General features: G+C 38.1%; 1 protein-coding gene across 1 annotated transcript in view; it reads left to right on the top strand.

Annotated features, from left to right (window-relative positions):
- The window catches only part of ABCA4 (ATP binding cassette subfamily A member 4), a 135,903-nt gene that overhangs the window by 72,813 nt on the left and 43,486 nt on the right, over positions 1–19,604 (top strand). Inside the window, exons 18-25 of the mRNA XM_058177590.1 lie at positions 1,445–1,657; positions 5,423–5,600; positions 8,234–8,365; positions 9,599–9,738; positions 10,181–10,318; positions 13,905–14,095; positions 17,652–17,745; positions 19,103–19,308. Of these exons, the coding sequence (XP_058033573.1) occupies positions 1,445–1,657; positions 5,423–5,600; positions 8,234–8,365; positions 9,599–9,738; positions 10,181–10,318; positions 13,905–14,095; positions 17,652–17,745; positions 19,103–19,308 (1,292 nt within the window). The remainder of the gene's footprint in view (positions 1–1,444; positions 1,658–5,422; positions 5,601–8,233; positions 8,366–9,598; positions 9,739–10,180; positions 10,319–13,904; positions 14,096–17,651; positions 17,746–19,102; positions 19,309–19,604) is intronic.

Here is a 19,604-nt window from a genome sequence, read left to right as displayed (position 1 = left end):
TTGAGTCTCTTTATGATTGGCACTATAAGATTGATTAAAACATAGTTGAAATGCCCTGCCCTTGAAAAATGGTGGAAAACTCAGGTAGAACAAAATGTAGTTGTCCAGATTGTTGGATGATCTGTCTTTAGATAACAATTACTGCTGATTCACAGTTTATTTCCCACTCCCATTTCCTAGCATTAAATAATATCTTCCTGAATATTAATCTGCCTGTGTTCTACTTAATTCCACAGAAGTTAGTTTAATATATATTTAAGATAGAATCTTCTTCTGTACTGGTAAGAAAGTCAGAAGGTTGGCATTAATCACTGATAAATTACAGGACTTGCACTATACAGGTAGTCCTTGATTTACAACAGTTCATTTAGTGACCATTCAAAGTTACGACATGACTAGAAAAAAGGACTTATGATTCTTTTTCACACTTAACGACCGTTACAGCGTCCCCATGGGCACCTGATCAAAATTCAGATGCTTGGCAATTGATTCATATTTATGACAGTTGCAGTGTCCTGGGATCATGTGATCATCTTTTGTGACCTTCTGACAAGCAAAGTCAATGGGTAAAGCAAACTCACTTAACAATCGTGTTACTAACTCAACAATTGCAATGATTTACTTAAGAACTGTGGCAAGAAATGCTATTCTCCAAAGCACCTGAAGGCAGGACAAGAAGCAATGGGTGGAAACTAATCAAGGAGAGAAGCAACTTAGAACTAAGGAGAAATTTCCTGACAGAACAATCAATAAGTGGAACAACTTGCCTCCAGAAGTTGTGAATGCTACAACTCTGGAAATTTTTAAGAAAGGTTGGATAGCCATTTGTCTGAAATGGTGTAGGGTTTCCTGCCTGGGCAGGGGGTTGGACTAGAAGACCTCCAAGGTCCCTTCCAACTCTGTTGTTATGTTATGTTATGTTATGTTATGTTATGTTATGTTATGTTATGTTATGTTATGTTATGTTATGTTATGTTATGTTATGTTATGTTATGTTATGTTATGTTATGTTATGTTATGTTATGATATGATATGATATGTTATGTTAAGATTGTAAATTGGGACAAAGCTTGACAAATGTCTCACTTAGCAACATAAATTTGGGGCTCCATTGTGGTTGTAAATTAAGGATTACCTGTAGTTTTAACATATATCCTACCTCCAAACGATAAATTGTGCCACCACTTTTCAACAGTAGAGTTTAAAGGAGATTCCAGAAGTACCGGTAAATAAAATAAGGGACTCAAGGCTGCAATATTTTAATATACGTTTCATGCATGTTTTAGTTTTATTTGATGTTGATGTTTTTAACTGTGTAATATGTTAATGTCTTCATAATTTAAATACCTTGGTCTATAAAAACCAACAATAACTTTTATTGTTGCCTTCGTACTTGGCTTTGGTTACCTTTCAATAATTTGATTCTTAATTAACCTGGAAAAAGATCCCGAGAAAGAAGGTGTCGATGACATAAAGGCTGGAGATGAAGAGGTGAGAAAAAACATGGCTGCTGAGCCTGTCCTGGAAGAGAACAAGACTGACAGCCTGAGGCAGGAGGATGGTAAAGAAAAGAAATGTAAACACAAAGGGAAAAAAGACTGCAAGGAGCAGGGGAAACCTGAGACAACAGAGGCAAAAGACAAAGATCACATTCCTAGTAAGAAACTAAGTGCAATAATCACAACTCCATTTCTATTACATAAACTTTAATATATTTCCTTGTTGCTAGTCCTTTTGTTGTTTTGTGCATGTGTGTGAATAGCTACAGGCAGTGATGGAAAAATAGAAGGTTTTTTTTAAAAAAAGTGCATTGTGGAAGGGTCAGATCAAGCACCAAAAAGATTATTACTCAGTAGTTCATATTTGCTTGCAAGCCAAATATAAAAAAAACAATTCTACGAGCACGAACGTATCTCTAGGCCATTTTATATTGTTGAGAGAAACATGTAATAAAGTTTTCCTGATCTTGGCTACATCTGGGGGGGTGTGTGTTTTTTTTCCTTCACATGTTTATACTACTTATTTTTATCATTAAAAAAAAAAAAGTAGTATAAGCATGTGAAGAAAAAAGGGCCACATTTTTGAGAATGATGATAGCTGGTTTTAAAATAAATTTTAGTAATAAAAGTCTACAGGTTGTAAAAATTGTACCATTTCTGCCGTTTAGTGGGTAGCTCAGTATTAATAGTGCTGCTTTAAATGATATTCAACTATGTTCAAAAGATTACCTATTATTTGTAACTATTGTATTATTATTTTTGTTAGGCATTTACTAGATGTATATAACTTTGCCTAAGAGATCTATACTGCTGAATAATAATAATGCAGTCTAAACATCTGGCTGACTATGCAAAGAAAAGTAATATGTGTAATATTATTTAACAACAGTTGATTATCCCAGGTCCTTGGAAAGGATTCAGTAAGTGGGGAAAAATGCCAAACCCAGTCTAAACATCTGGCTTCCTATGTAACCACCATAACAATTTAAATTTGTATGCAGCCCAATTCTTATATTAGTAGATATGGTTGGGGCCCCTCTTATATCTACTGATATAAGAATTGTATGTTTATATTTCTACTTTAAATTGAAATTACAGTTATAAGCATTAAGATTTGTGTGCCCTGAGCCTGTTTTGTTTTAGTTGAGTTGAGGCTTCTACACTTGGTGACAAGATGGTCAATCCAACAAGAAAGAATCTCCTTGAAAGACTTGACATAAACCAGATCCATTTTGGTTCATCAGGATTTCAGTTCTGATGATGGATGAACAAAAGCAGACAATCCTTCAAAAAGATCAGCCCTGTCAAAAAGCAAAGATCATTTTACCCACTCCTCCTAGCACCATCTTATCAACTCCAAATGTCTTGCAAGTTCTGAAAATGTTACAGAAGCTGGCCTACTTTGCATAAATATAAATATACTTGGTATAAATACCTCATATTCTCCTTTTTCAGCTTGGAGATGTAAACAGCTTATAGGATAAAGGAATTTCTTAAAACATAGTATGAGATCTGAAAAATAGTGTCATTTAACTTTCCCTGACTTGACTTGCTTATCTGTTTATTTTCCTATATTGAGACTGAAGAAAGCAGAATCTTAGAGAATTTTATTTATACACACATACACACACATACATGCACATTAAACTGCATAGGATCTTACATATGTATATTATTAACATATATTAAGTGATTAATTTAGATGACTGTTAAAAACTGAATTATTCGTGTTATATTTGCCCCATGGAATTTTGCTGAAATTTAAATATTAGTTATGATGCATTCAGCACAATACTTACTAATGCAAGATGCACAAGACAGAGAGGAATTGGCAGAGTGCAATTTTATGCCAAACCAATACTTGTTTTAATTATAGTTTGTTGTATTAGTCATGATGATTAATCACCATAATGTAAGCCAAATCCAAGCAAATAACCTAGTAGCTTAATAGGAGATTATGCACTGAGATATTAAATTATTTATATTACAAATCTTGATTTAAGTTGCCTTAATTGTTTTCATAGATATTAAATAGATAACATCAAATTGATTTAATACTAGTCCTTTAGTTATTTCTGGTAGATAATCTATCTGCCTTTTGCACAGAGGGGTGATCATATGTCTATTAGAAGAAACAGGACAGTGGCTTGCATAACATAGGCCTCAACTGAAAAAATCTGATTTGTTCTCCAATTAGAACCCATTGTGCAGTCCTAATTGCTAATTTGGCCCATGGTTCCTCCTCACATAAATGTAAATTCTAGATTTTAGGCCAGATTGAAATGCCTACTCTTTATTCAAACTTTGGAACGGAAAGGTGCTAATAGTTTTTCCTGACATCTGGAAGTTTCATTTGGACTGTGCTCCTCAACATCTAATGTCCATTCCTTGAAAACTAGATAACCCATCACCTGTGCTGTTCCTTCACTTTTAATTGCATTGTTATGAAACAATATATGCTATTCTCCACCATCCCCTGGACCATCTTAGACATTAACTTCCAATAGCTTTTTTGTTATAAAATTGGAAGTCAATGAAAGTTCCAGCCAAGGGCTCAAGCAGTAGAGTGGGATACCCTTAGATGTAGCATCCCCAGACTCTTACGATGCTACACAATCTTTGCAGAAATTTAGCACAAATCCTGTGGTAATTTGGATAATCCTAAATCAACAAATTCCAATTTACATCTTTACATATACCCAATGAGATTATTTACTTTAAAGTCTGTTTTTTTGGCTCTGAATGAAATAAAATACTTCCCAGGGTGACATTTAAAATAACACTTTTATGAGCTCAGCATTTGGACAGCCAGGATGAAGTGAGACAAAAGGAAAACTGTAGCCTTGGTCTACCCTGCTGAACAACAATGGTTTTCTCCCAGTAAGACAAAAAGGAAAATGTTATTTTAAACTACAGAGCTTTCTTGCAGTCGCTTTTGTAGAAAGAAGAAAATCCATCTGGACAGATGACTTGTTTTCATGCCAGGTTCCTAGATTGTTACAGATCACCCCTGCTTTCTTCAAAGACTGATGCAACATAGCATCCCTTTTAAATTGCTCTGTGCAAAGGCTGTAGTTAAATGGTCCATTATTCATTTGCAATTACTTAATACAATCCAGACTGGACAAGTTTCTTTCTACATTGCTGCATAGCTTTATCTATGCATTGAGGTTTGTTATTAAATTTGCCACACATCTTGCTGCAAAGCAATTTCATGATACTGGAAAATAAAAAGTCCAATGCCTATTCTCTCCCTATTAATTTAAAAAACGCATTTGTAATTTCTTTAATTGTGTCCATAAACCTGCTGACTGAGGCAACTTTGTTTTCCCTGTGACAGAGGTAACCCTGCTTTCCATATATTAGCTGTGGAAAATTATTTGCATTGGCAAAAGGAGAATTTCACCAAATGACATTATCCTGTAATTTCTCTAAAGATTGGCAGTTAAGCAATATGGCCTCTTTTTAAAAATTCTGTGTGGAAACCTAGCCACCGTTTTTAATCTTAGTCCCACTTCTGAAGTTCTGAAGTTTTATCTAAAAGTACCTTCTGGTGATATCACCAAATTTGAGATACCCACTAAAGGAATTAAGTGAACTAGGCTCACCATTGTATATGCAGTGGCAAAACTGGACAGAAAGATGATGACAGAATTCATAAACATTGTGTCAGTTGCAAGTGATCTGTGTTACTTTATTTGATAGTTACCACAGGCATGCACACAATCAGTCTGTGGGTCTGGTTTCATTTCCAGCTTAATGTGATACAGTAAGAACAAAAAATATATGTGCTGCTTTAGAATTTGTAATTCATTATACTTAAGTAATGTGATCACTGCTGTTAATAAATGACTTGGCTGTCTAAGAATTGTAACCACAGAGCTTGCCTCTCACTTTTAAAATAGATTTTTCTTTGTTTCAAGCAAATCCATATTTTGAAGTGGAGCCCTCTGGTTTAAAGTCCGGTGTGAGCATCCAGAATTTGGTGAAGATCTACCCCAATTGTTCCAAGCCAGCAGTGGATGGAATGACTGTTACCTTTTACGAGGGCCAAATCACGGCTTTCCTTGGCCATAATGGTGCTGGAAAGACAACTGTTATGTAAGTCAGCCTGGCTTTCAAAAAAAAAAAAAAGATTGATATGAAGCCAACAGTTAAGTCATTGGACTAGAATTGGAGGATCCTCAGCTGTGAAAACTCAGTATGTGGCAAGCCACTTATCTTTTATCTCACTCTACTTTAAAGGGTTGTTGTTGAGGAAATTGGAAGATATTATTACTGTATGTATATTGTTTTGAACATAGGACAAAATAGGCAGACTTAATGGTGGGTACACATCAGGTCAAGAAATAATATTTGGGCATCTGATCTCTGCTTAGATTTCATTTAACATTCTGAAATGATGCATAGCTTCACAGGAAGATTGTGCTTGACTCCTATACAAAATATGATAAAATTGAGCATTATGCACTGAGCAAATTCATATAATAATGGAATGACAAATTTCATTAACTTTGCTTGTGATGATGGGGTTTAATTTTGCCAATACCTTTCTGCTCTGATTGTACTTCCTGCTAATTTCACTTGCTTTCAAAGGCTTCCTCATTAGCTGACTTAAATTCTTCATCGACTCAAAAGGCAAATAAATAACCTAAAATAGTCATTGCATTGAGTATGCTCAGCTGAAAGCAAAAGGAAAAAAAAGTGTAAGCCCCACCAACAGTTGTGTTTAATCCCTTGTGGGAATGTTATATTTAGCTACATTCCCTCTAAATCTGTGTGAATGTCAGCTGACATATTGATTCAGAATAGTCTTTTCAATCAAAAGTGCTTCTAAACAGCTGTTTGCCCAATGAGTCAAAATATATTTTGTTATTCTGTGTTTTAATTAACGTAGAACAATCCGGTTGGAAAGGACCTTGGAGGTCTTCTGACTTTCTCTTCAAATAAAGCTTGAAGGGTATAAATGGACATTTTCAGCTAGAAATAAATTATATCTGATCATTTTGTAAAATTAAATGAAACAGTTAGGATTCTTTGCATAAAATTTTGAACCCAACCTGACCCAGATTAGTCAAGGGGACCTGGTACCTGTTTGATATTGCAGCCTAGCCTCCTTGCTTGACAATTTAAATGTTCAAATGTATACTAAATTTGCATAGGCATAAACTTATTCCCTGGAGCTACCTGGAATTTAGACCCAGGAACAAACATTTCCAATGTAGTTAGTACCTTTGTCCCTAGGAATAGGTTGATCCTGTTCTCCTATCTCAAACATTGTGAATTATGATGTCAGTTTATGTACTTCAGCTACAGTCTGAAGGAAGAGGAGAAGAAAAAAAGATTGTTCTAAAATAGGCAAAGTCCTGGGAGAAGGAAATGCCTAATAAATATGAAATAGAAGAAACAAAAGCAGATGTTTCTCTGGAAGAGCAACATTTTCCTGGGGTCAGGTCTTGCGCTCAAAGAGATGGAGAGTATTTTGTCTGGAAAAGCTGAAAAAGCAATGAAATCACAATGTTGATATGGCCTTTGGGCCTACAAGAGTTCCAGGTGCATTGTTTCTCAGGAGTCTGGACAAACATTTTTTTGGCTTTAATTTCCCAATGCCGCTAGGTTTCTTCCTGAGGAATTTTGGTGTACTGTGGCCAAGTCAACATTGCAAAAAACTGTGGACATTGCAGTACAGCTACATCTGTCAGTTTTCATAGAAACATAGAGATGGAAGTAGGTCATCTAGTCTCTGTTCTTGCTATTACAGTTGAGGAAATCTGCCTGTGCAACATCCTTAATAAGTAGCATCTATCTTTGCTAATAGTCTACCATACTTCAAGGTAACCTGTACCACTCTGAAGTTGCTCATTTCTTCCCAAAGTTCTATCAAAACCCTGTCTTGCCATTTGAACCTGCTGCCTTAGATGAAAATTATTTATGCAACATTGAATAAATCTTCCTCATCATTGGTATGACAGCCCTTCAAATATTTGAAGATGATGAAGTCACTTTAAAAATTCTTCTGGTATTCTGAAATAAAAGACTTTGTTTTTGAATATGCATATACACAGCTAGGTAGTCCTTGTCCCATGGAGAATTTAAGGTTGGGAAGCATTTAAAGAAATAAAAAGGCTTTTAAAAAATGAAAAACATCATAAAAATGAAATGTTTAATCAGGTCTGCACTGCTTCTCTAGTTCTCCCAATTAATGCCAGGCCATTCTCTCTTTTTAAAGCCCAAGTCAGACTAATTCCCTATTTCAATACAGGAACAATATTTTTTTAAAATACAGGGTAAGAAGAGAATATGTATTTTTATTTAAAAACAAACCAACATATCATTAGAAGCCCTTTAGTATTAACAGGTATTTTTGCACACCCCATCTTAAACTTATTAGGTATATGGATATCATCTTCAGTCAGTAGGAAGATGGCTTTGAATTTAAGATAATTGCTTTCCAGGAGGGGGGGGGGAAGAGAGAGAGAGAGGGAGGGAGGGAGGGAGATTAAAGGTCTTATCAAAAACATACTAATTCATTCACTTTTGCATTGTGTTCATTTGAGTGTCTCCAGAGATCTCAGGCACCAGTTAATGGCCTCTGTGGTCTCCATTTATCTGAAATTAATGGTAATAATAGATGTAATTTAATTGTTATTTGCAATTATTATATTATCATGATATAAATCCAATATTCTTTATTCAAGTATCTGATTCCTTTTAGTGGTCTTTTTTTTGTCTAGGTCTATCATTACAGGTCTTTTCCCACCTACATCTGGAACAATATTGATTGATGGAATGGACAACCAAATACACATTGATTCCATCCAGCAGAGTTTAGGCATGTGCCCCCAAAACAACATCTTGTTCAATCAGTAAGTGGTAATAGAAATGTGTTTCAAAGTTCTCTAGGAAGCCTTGGTTTTGTCAGTAAAATGCTATAAGGTGCCATGATATAAGGGGCAGATCAAAATCTGCAAGATAGCAGGTCTTAGATAATGATACGCGTTCTGCCCTTTCTATACATTTGTGTGACATTAGTTCACTTACAAAAGGTGAGGCTTGGATTGTGACACCATGCCACTAGTTACAATCATTAATCATAAATTACAAACAACAATGGATAAATCATAAGAAATCAATAGGAAAAGATAGTAAGAAAGATGAGAGGATGAGAAAGGATGAGAAGCAAGACAGTATTGTGGGAATTATGTGTTTAGCAGAGTGATGGCATGGGGAAAAAACTATTTTTGTGTCTGATTGTTTTGGCATGCAATGCTCTACAGTGGCGTCATGAGGGGAGATGTTGAAATAGATTGTATCCAGGATGTAAGGTGTCTGTAGATATTTTCTCAGCCCTCTTCCTGGTTTGTGCAGTATACATAGATCCTCAATGGAAGGCAGGCTGGTTGCAATTGGTTGTTTTTTTTGCAGTCCTAACTATCCATTGATGTCTGTACCTGTCTTGTTTGGTTGTTGTGCCACACCAGACAGCTTCTATTTGTATTAAATACAATTGATGTTGGTAAAATGTCACTTCAATATTAGCATTTACTATCATCAGTGGTGGGTTTCTACCGGTTCCCCCTGGTTTGGGTGAACCAGTAGTGGCCCAGACATCATCACGGGCGCTCTGTGCGTGCATAGAAGGTTCTTCTGCGCATGCACAGAAGCACCGCGCACGAGTGTGCTCCCGATTCCGAACCGGTAGTGAAGGTAAGTGGAACCCACTACTGACTATCGTCTTATTCTAGTCTCCAATCTAGACAGATCAAGACAGATGCTCTTCAACCTATGAAAGTGCTTTCCATAGCTGCAAAAGAGCTTTCCTTTACTCTCAAATGTATTTCTGATGGATTATGTTCTCTTCTCTTTCATAATTAATGAAGCCCCTCCTTCCCTCTCCCCCTCCCTCTCTCACTCAAATAAGGCACTTGGAGACATTGCTGTCAATACTGTATACCTGTTTCTTTTGCCCCTGAAAAAGCAGGGTTTGTACATTTTTGAAGAAATAGGAAAAGCAACAAATGCAACGTTCTCATTTATTCATTCATTTAGTTTCCTTTGGTCAACTAAAGCCACCATGGGTTTTTTTTTTTTTTTTTGAGCCTTACTGTTTCAGAACACATCCAGTTCTATGCCCAGTTGAAAGGAAGAAGCAAAGCAGAGGCAACACTGGAAACGGAAAAGATCCTGGAAGACATTGGCCTACCACATAAAAGGAACGAAGAGGCTCAAAACCTGTCAGGTGTGGAAGTCGGAGAACCATAATTTATCCAAAAGTTTACAATAATTGGTTCTTTTTTCTGCATTAAGACTGTATTTCTGCAAGACTTTCGGAGTATTTTATAATAAAGATGTTGAATACACATATCAAATGAGAAATAAATTTCAGAGCAGTGCTTTGCTTGTCTGATGGTAAAACCTAAACAAGAATAATATGGTATCTTGAACTATAGCATATTTCCTCTGGTCTAAACCTTTATGCATGTTCATCCATATTATCAAGTGCTAAAGTGACTATCTTTGAATTTTTACTAGACTTTGTAAAGTTGACTTAAATATTTGATGTGAATTCTCTTGTATGCTACCCAAAATCAAACTGTCCTCTATTAAAGTAGCTCTTGCTTGGATAAAAATGTATAACTATGTTTTAAGATTCCCCCTCCCCCCCCACTTTCCTTATTTAGGTGGCATGCAACGGAAACTATCGATTGCCATTTCTTTTGTGGGTGAAGCAAAAGTAGTAGTTCTAGATGAGCCTACATCTGGAGTGGATCCATACTCCAGACGCTCTATTTGGGATCTCCTTCTGAAATACCGCTCAGGTAATTTTATTTCAAAAAAAGTAACTTGGCTTTAAAACAACTTTATATGGTACTATATGAAGCATGAGTTACTTGATAACAGTTTGGATATGTATGTGTACTTGGTGTTGAGTTATGTTTTATATTCTGCAGCAGCACAAAAAGCTTTCCTTCCTTCCTTCCTCCCTTCCTCCATCCTCTCCTCTCCTCTCCTCCTCTTCTTCCTTCGTTCCTTCCTTCCTTCCTTCGTTCCTTCCTTCCCTCCCTCACTCCCTCCCTCCCTCCTCCCCTCCCTGCCTCCCTGCCTGCCTCCTTCCTTCCTTCCTTCCTTCCTTCCTTCCTTCCTTCCTTCCTTCCTTCCTTCCCTCCCTCCCTCCCTCTCTCCTCTCCTCGTTGCCTGCCTCCTTCCTTCCTTCCTTCCTTCCTTCTTTCCTTCCTTCCTTCCTTCCTTCCTTCCTTCCTTTCTTTCTTCCTAACTTTATTATTTTTACAAATATAACTAAAATCAGCAAACATATTCAACATACTTTCTCCTCTTATTTTCCTCACAACAACAACCTGAGGTGGGTTGGGCTGAGGGACACCAAACTAACTCTGTTATCGTCTATGTACCAATAATTATATTTTCCTTCTGAAAATAGGTTTCCCATTAAAATGAAAAAGTAGCAATCATGAAGTTCATGGACTTTATGGTGGTGTGTCAGTGCCCACCCGCCCCCATCCATTTCCAAATGCATTGCGTACTCTCTGGAAGCCATTAGTTTGTTTATTGTGATTAAAAATGACAAGATGTCACACATTCTCCACCAAAGGGGGAAGGTGGGAAATAACACCTGTCTCTAACGTGCAACTTTACATATTTTGTCTTGCTTTATTGGCTGACAAGCCTTTGTAGTCTAAAACCTAAGGCTGTTAAGACATAACTAATTATATGTGGGCAGTGTTTTGACAGGTGCACTCGACCCTTTCCTCATTATTAACTGGTTATTCAACCATGGGGGAAACTATTATTTGTATGAATAAAATTAATGGGTAATCTTTTCATTTAATAAAAGTGATGCTGGATTATTATGTAAAGTAATAGACATATTGAGCTGAAAAATACCACAAAAATATTAGTTTCATTAATTTCATTATGTCAAATACAATAGCTTGTAACTATTATAAAACTTTAATTATAAAACTTCAGGTTAATTTAATGAAGTTATTACCCCTGTGAATTTTTGAGTTTTGATAGCACCTGTCCATCTTCCCTGAACTGGACATTTATTGCTTAGCTAATTATACCATTTACGCTATACATGTTTCCTTACATATTAAGGATACCTTTTGAATAAAGTTTTGTGAGGTAATATGTTTCAAGAACTGAAGTGAAAACAAGGTGAGAGATAATGTTTATACTGTATTACTGATTTCTTTATTTAAGTGAATTGACTTCTTAGTTCATAATTTAATTGTAGAACTATATATATAGTTCTATATATACATATATATATAAAGGTAAAGGTTCCCCTCGCACATACGTGCTAGTCATTGCCGACTCTAGGGGGCGGTGCTCATCTCCGTTTCAAAGCCGAAGAGCCAGCACTGTCCAAAGGCGTCTCCGTGGTCATGTGGCCGGCATGACTCAACGCCAAAGGCACACGGAACGCTCTTACCTTCCCACCAAAGGTGGTCCCTATTTTTTCTACTTGCATTTTTACGTGCTTTCAAAACTGCTAGGTTGGCAGAAGCTGGGACAAGTAACGGGAGCTCACCCCTTTACACGGCAGCACTAGGGATTCGAACCGCCAAGCTGCCGACCTTTCGATCGACAAGCTCAACGTCCTAGCCCCTGAGCCACCACGTCCCTACATATGTGTGTGTGTGTGTGTGTGTGTGTGTGTAACCAAAGACCTACATATATTAATAAATATATATAAATTATATATATATATATATAAATTAATGAAATCTACAATATATATATTAGATCAGTGGTCACCAACTCATGGTCCGTGGACCACTGGTGGTCCATGAGAAAATTTTGGTGGTCCACAGAAAAATTATTTGCATTTTTTATATTGCATTAAATCAGGGGTCCTCAAACTACCCCCTCTGGGACAGATACGTGCAATGAGCATTTGTGTTGTTGCAGAGAATCTCCCCCTTTAGGGTCTTCTTGTGTGGGTCAGAGGGGGCAAGAAATTCTGACTTGGGGTCTGCTTCAGTCTCCTGATGTGGGGCTTTGGGTGAAGACTGGAGGGAAGTGCTGCTGGTGGCAAAGAACTGGAGGGCCTTGTTCCAGTGGGACAGCATCATGGCCTGGAACTGGCTGACCATCTCAGCCTGCTGAGCCTCCAGGCGCCGGTATCTGGCCTTACACTCCTGCAAGTCTTCCCTCTGCTTGGAAAGCCTATGCTTGTAGTCCTCAGTGAGGTGCTTCTTTTGAGCCTCCTTCTCAGTCAGATCCAATTTGAACTGAGCTGTTTTGCCAACTGTTTCCCATGGTGGCTGCTTAGCTCCAACAACTGCTTCCTGTTGGGGCCCTAAGGAGCCTGGATGGGGAGGCGAGGAGTGGCTGAGAGGGGAGGGGTGAGTAGAGGCCAGCAAGGCACCCCTCGACCCCTTGACATGAGTGACACCGAGTTGACCATGCTCACCCAGTCACATGACCACATAGCCACACCCACCCAGCCAATCATTACGCAGATCATATTAGTTGTCCGTGGAATTTAAAATTATGAATTTAGTTGTCCCTGAGGCCCGAAAGATTGGCGACCCCTGTATTAGATTATCTTTTTTAAAAATATATATATAAGTTGTGGGCCTTTTCCTTCTCTTTTCTTTTTGCATTCAATAAAAAATAAATTAGATTTTTTTTTTAAAGTGTGAACAAATAAAGTTACGAACTAGCAAAATCTGAAGTTCAGTCAAGAATGAAGACCTTGCTTTGCTTATTCAAAGAAATAGCCCCAACTTGAAAGACTTTGTTAGAAATCAGTCATATGATTTTTGTGACATGATCTACAGTGGTTGATTAGGTCTTTGTATGATTGCAATAAGTCTGTCTTTTTTGTTTATAAATTATAAGTATGTTAAGTTTCCATTGACATCTACAAGCCAGAATTCTTTCCAGATCCAGCTGGAATGTTCAAATTCTTCCAGTAAGCTTTTTCTGCTGGTGTTTTAGGACAAAACAATGTAGTTTCTCTTGATCTCTGCACTATCAAAATATTATAGGGTGTTTAAGCCAGGGAAAGCAATCCTAGGCAAAAATGATTGTAAAAACTGGGTGCAATCATGTGACCACTTACCACTGTAATTCCAGGCTCCATTGCAGTCCTAAATCAAGGAGCACCTATATTGCCAACAATATGTTCTCAACATTTCCCATGGTGCCTCCTGATTGCCTACTTCTAGATATTTGAAAATTCAGGAGATGTGAACATTGTGCATCATTCTCTCCGTCCCATCCTCTGTGGCAGATTATCAGTGTTTGAAATAGCATGAAGCGGTCAGGGATAAAGGGTTCCTGTGTGCACATCTGTACAATCCTCTGCATCAATGCCAGGAGACATCTTGAATGCCCGAATGAATGTTTGACAGATCTGTTGCTTTCTCTCAGGCAGAACCATCATACTGTCTACCCATCACATGGACGAGGCAGATATCCTTGGGGATCGCATTGCCATTGTTTCCCGAGGAAAGCTGCACTGCTCAGGATCACCTGTTTTTTTAAAGAACTCCTTTGGATCAGGCTTTTATCTTACCTTGGTCCGCAAGATGAAAAGTGTTGAAAACGGTCAAAAGGATGTAGTAAGTGGTTAGCACCATTTTTGCACAAATAACATTTGCCCCCAGAGTGAATTCAGATATTGTGAGTGACTCCATAATTACATACATTCTCTTCAGTGGTGGGATTCAACCAGTGTAACAACCGGTTTGCTGAGCCCGCGCTTCCGGTCTAAAACTTACCTTTGACTGGAGCCCTGGTGACTAAAACAGCTGAGGCATGGTAATCCGCTCTACCACGCCTATCAGCTGGGCTTCAAAAAAAGAAAATAAAGGTCAGTATAGTGCAAGGGCGGGTGGGCAGGCCCACATGATCGTCACAGCGAACCAGTTCGCTCTCAGCTGATCGTTGGAGCAACTGGCTCACCCGGATCGGTCCGAATAGGCTGAATCCCACCCCTGATTCTATTCAGGGGGAAGAATCAAGTGGCACTACTAAATAACAGCTCGGCTGGCCCTTAAATATCAATTATGCTATATTCTATGCTATTTCTGTGGCAAAAATGAATGTGAAGCAAAAGAATGAATGAGCTGTAGAACGTTTATTTATTTGTATCCCACCTGTATTATTATTATTTTTTATATTATTTATAAATAACTCAAGGCATTGATGTGGTCATCTTGGTTGATAGTGGTTGAGTAGGGAGTGGTAGCTGAAGAGTTACATTGAAGCTGTAGAGCTCAGGAAGGAATACTCTTAAGTTGAAAGAGAGAGGAAGAGAAACAAAATAGGTAGATAAGTCACATAAAAGTAGGAGAGGATGAGAAACAGAACTAGTAGATTGAAAGGACGAAGTATTAATTGTATGTATAACTGCAGCATCATTAAAAACTAAAAGGGTTTTGATAACTGCAGTACCTTGTATCTGGGTTTATCTTTGAATGTGGTTCAAAAACGTGAATCACTCCAAAATTTTGCGACAGATATACTAACTGGTACTGCCTAATCATATGATGCAAGTATGTTTCCAGACCCAGTTTGAGGTTCATGAGGTCCCACCCACAGAAATGAGGTAGATGGCTACGTTGTGGGGTTCCCCTCAAGCTCCTTCCAGGAACGCATAACTGGTACCCACATTACCATCATTCCCACTCCAAAGGTGTTCATAATTCTTTCATATTATGAATGCTTCATAATTCAATTTCATTTGATTGCCTTATGATAAGTACCTACTGTAGTTTTTGATATGGGGCAATAGCGCCCCCTAAAGCATCAGGGACGTTGAATTAACAGAATGCAGCTTTTGTTTTCCAAAAAAAACGTTGCTTCCCTTTAATCCGACTAATAGAGTAGCATAACTAGTGGAATCTAGATTGGACCATTACCATTCCATCAGAAGTCACTAGGAAGGTGGTTTATAGACACTAGCAAATTCTGATTTGCTAGATAGGCTCATGAGTTCAGAGCAGAGTATTTTATGAGCAAAGGTAAAGGTAAAGGTAAAGGTTCCCCTCGCACATACATGCTAGTCATTGCCGACTCTAGGGGGCGGTGCTCATCTCCGTTTCAAAGCCGAAGAGCCAGCGCTGTCCGAAGACATCTCCGTGGTCATGTGGCCGGCATGACTCAATGCCAAAGGCGCACGGAATGCTGTTACCTTCCCACCAAGGGTGGTCCCTATTTTTTCTACTTGCATTTTTACGTGCTTTCAAAACTGCTAGGTTGGCAGAAGCTGGGACAAGTAATGGGAGCTCACCCAGTTACACGGCAGCACTAGGGATTCGAACCGCTGAGCTGTCGACCTCAACGTCCTAGCCCCTGAGTCACCGCATCCCTCCTTTTTGAGCAAACCGGCAGTCTATTCCCTCAAAAGGATGGCTTTTAATTATCCTCCATATCCTTAAATTGAGGGGGGAAAGGAAGTGGGCAGGAGAGAACAGCCTGGATCTGGATGTATTGAAAACTCAATATCTTATTCAAGGATTCAATAACGATCTAATTTAGTTAGTTTAGCTTGATTGTATTGATTGTTTTGAATTCTCATTGTGTGGCTGTAACCTTCCCTTGCTTTTCCTTGCATTCTCTTTCTCCTAATCAACCACTTTTAATCTAAAGATTTGACTTTATTTGCTTAATCAGGGAATTTAAAATTTAAAAAAAACTTCAACATAGGGAAGACAGCATGGTTCTATATCTAGGTCTTATGTTTCCTGACTGGGCAGTGTTTTTGTGTTCTGTATTTCTAGGCTTTGGGCAAAGGGATATAAAATATCCTTCCTTCTGTTTTCGTAGGGATGATCTCAAGGGAGAAGCCTCTAGTACTAGTCCTGCACTGTTCACTGATCTGCTACTAAACCCACCGGAGTGTCCAACTTTGGCAATTTTAAGACTTGTGGACTTCTGAGAGTTGAAGTTGGGCTGCGGAATTCTAGGAATTGAAGGCCACAAATCTTAAAGTTGCCAAGGGTGGAAAACGCCCCCCCCCCCTCCGCATTAGACTCTATGTAATAAAAGGCTTAGTCCTAAATACTTATACAACATTTCAGCCACTAATACCTAATCTAAACTAATAGCAGCTGAGAAGGAGCTATTCCTCTCCTGACAGTGTGATAGGCAGAAGTAGAGCCTTGTCAGTAACCACACACAAATAATGAAGCATTCCAAAGGGAACAGCTCCATTTTCTTTTTGGTAGGTCATAATTGGAAAAAAAAGTCTGTTCACCAGGAATTTGTAGGATAACAGTTTACTCTAAAATTAGGGTGCCTTTTAAATCAGGGGTCTCCAACCTTGGCAACTTTAAGCCTGGCGGACTTCAACTCCCAAAATTCCCCAGCCAGCTTTGGTGGTGGACTTTGCGGGCAGCCAGCTTTGCTGGCTGGAGAATTCTGGGAGTTGAAGTCTGCCAGGCTTAAAGTTGCCAAAGTTGGAAACCCCTGATTTAAATTACCTGGTGTGTAAGTTTTTAACTCCTTTCTGAAAAATACTGGTTTAATTCATGTCATTTTTTTTTAAGGATTGCTTATTCCTTTATGAAGGTTGTATATTCCATTTTGTAACTTTAAATACAATACCCCATTGCCAATATGTAGGAATTCTGTAGACATCAACTACGGGTAGTCTTTGACTTACGACCACATTTGGGACCAGAATTTCTGCTGCTAAGCAAGGCAGTTGTTAAGTGAGCCATGCCTGATTTTACAACTTTTTCGCCATGTCTGTTCAGCGAATCATTGCTGCTGTTAAGTGAACCATGCAGTCACTAAGTGAATCTGGCTTCTCCCATTGACTTGGTTTGATGGAAGCCGAGTGGGATGCTGCAACTGTGGTAGATATATGTGGCTCCTGAATGCCTGAATCTTGATCACGCAATTAGGGGGATGCTGCAACAGTTGTAAATGTGAGGATCGGTTGTAAGTCACTTTTTCTCAGTGCTGTTGTAAATTCACAAGGTCACTAAATGAAAGGTTCTAAGTCAAGGACTCTCTGTACTCCTTATCACACTCAGATATATTTTCCCTAAGATTGAGGAACAAGCTGTTCTTCACTTACCTGGAAATGTTCTCACTGTGTTACTATATGTATTATCTAATACGAACATACAGAAAAGGATGAAGGTATTATTACTTATCTTCTTACAGACCTCCTGTAGCCTAGGATCCAGGTGTTCATGTTCCTGCTCCAGTTGCTGTGCCTCTGTGGACAAAGGGGAAACTGTTGAAGAGGAACTAGAAGGTAAGAACAGGGTTTGCTTCACATGTTCATTGCACAATGTTATAAGATGGAACTGGCTTACTCACTTTCTCAAACAATGGGCCTATCAGTGGTTATTAGGCATAATAAGTAAATAGAGTTTTAGGGGATAAGATGTTTAGAAAAACCATTGGGGAGTGGCCGTGATAAAATTCTCCTTGGAGGCCTTTGACATAAAAGGCTATTTGTGTTCCGCAGGACTCTCATGCTTCTAGTAAATACACATTATGTCATTTTGGATTATATTTTGTAATCCTAGCATTATCACAATTCCAACTTTTGAGCAAATGACTCTTGATCAAGACCTTCTATAGTGATTAGAATCTGTACAACTGAAATCAATATGTTTATACCTTGTTTCAGTTGTTAGTAAATGAGAATGATGATTTCTCCTTTGCCTTTTTTCTTCAATCTGCCTTTTAATTTTTTTTTCCAAAGAGCATTTGTGAATACAAAGTATGTGTAAAATTTCATTTAGATACATCGACCAAGGAGTTGCGATTTCAATGGGAAATCCCCAGCTCTCGCTGCTTTATGGCCTTAAGTTAATACGGCACTTGCAGAAATTATAAACGGTCTCTCTTGACGCTATTTGAGAGAGCCAGTTTGATCTAGTAGTTGAGACAACAGGCTAGAAAGCAGGAGATTGTGAGTTATAATCCTACCTTAGCCATGAAACCCAGCTGGGTGACTTTCAATCACTTTCTCTCTGCTCACTTCACAGAGTTGTGGAGGAAAGAAGAGGAAAATGTGTTGGATATGTTCACTACTTTCAGTTATTTGTAAATAAAATAAAGGCAGGACATTAAATAAACAAACAAATAAACAAAATACTTGATAGTGTTATCCTTGAAATATATTTGATTGAGCCACAAGGATCATAGTAAACAGAATGAAAGTGGCTATTCTCTCTCAACTCCCTATAGAAGAGAATATATATTTAGCCCAGAGTTGAACTGTGAGACCTTGAACTTGGTTGTTTGCTTTTAGACATTTCATTACCCAACTAGATAACATCATCCATGTGAGTGAGTATGGGATCTGCTCCCTCTTTATACACTATACAGAAACTTAGCCTACCCATTTTGATGTGGAGTTGCAAACAAGCAGAAAACAATATCCTAAACAAGGAACTACTAAGGAGAAAACTACACCTGTACCACAACTAGTAGGGCAAGCTACTGTAAATAAACAGGTAGTAGGCCCCCCACACATACATTAGCAAAGTTACTTCGATAATGAAATGCCTGCGAGCACCAAGTTCTCTCACCTTCTTTTATAGATCTAATAATAACTAATACTTTTATCAATAATTCACTTTATTGATTTCCTCAACTAGGTAATGTGAATGAACTAAATGAAATTGTCCACCATCATGTTCCAGAAGCACAGTTAATTGAAAATATTGGTCAGGAACTTGTCTATCTTCTGCCAAATAAGAATTTTAAAGAACGAGCCTATTCCAGTCTTTTCAGAGAATTAGAAGAAACCCTGGCTGACGTGGGACTCAGCAGTTTTGGGATCTCAGATACACCACTTGAAGAGGTCGGTAATCTTCAGATATTCAAGCAGTTTACTTTTGTCCAGTCCTTGCTTTTCCGTTTTGGATGAATGCTCCAAACTAAACTGTGTAACCATCTGCTGATATTAAGCCCGTGTTTTAGTTTTTGGAGAGGTAGAAATAATTTTTATAGGGCAGTGATTTTTTTCCTGCATTGTAGTAACAAATATTGCTACATTAATAATAACTATTAAATTAGAACTGTCTGGTGGGAAGATAGGAGTTGTAATTAAACACATCAGAAGACACCAGAATAAAGATGCAAGGTTAAGGGGATAAA

Source organism: Ahaetulla prasina, chromosome 3 (assembly GCF_028640845.1).
Source record: "Ahaetulla prasina isolate Xishuangbanna chromosome 3, ASM2864084v1, whole genome shotgun sequence".
Lineage (NCBI taxonomy): Eukaryota > Metazoa > Chordata > Lepidosauria > Squamata > Colubridae > Ahaetulla > Ahaetulla prasina.
This window is presented reverse-complemented; position numbering and strand designations above follow the sequence as displayed.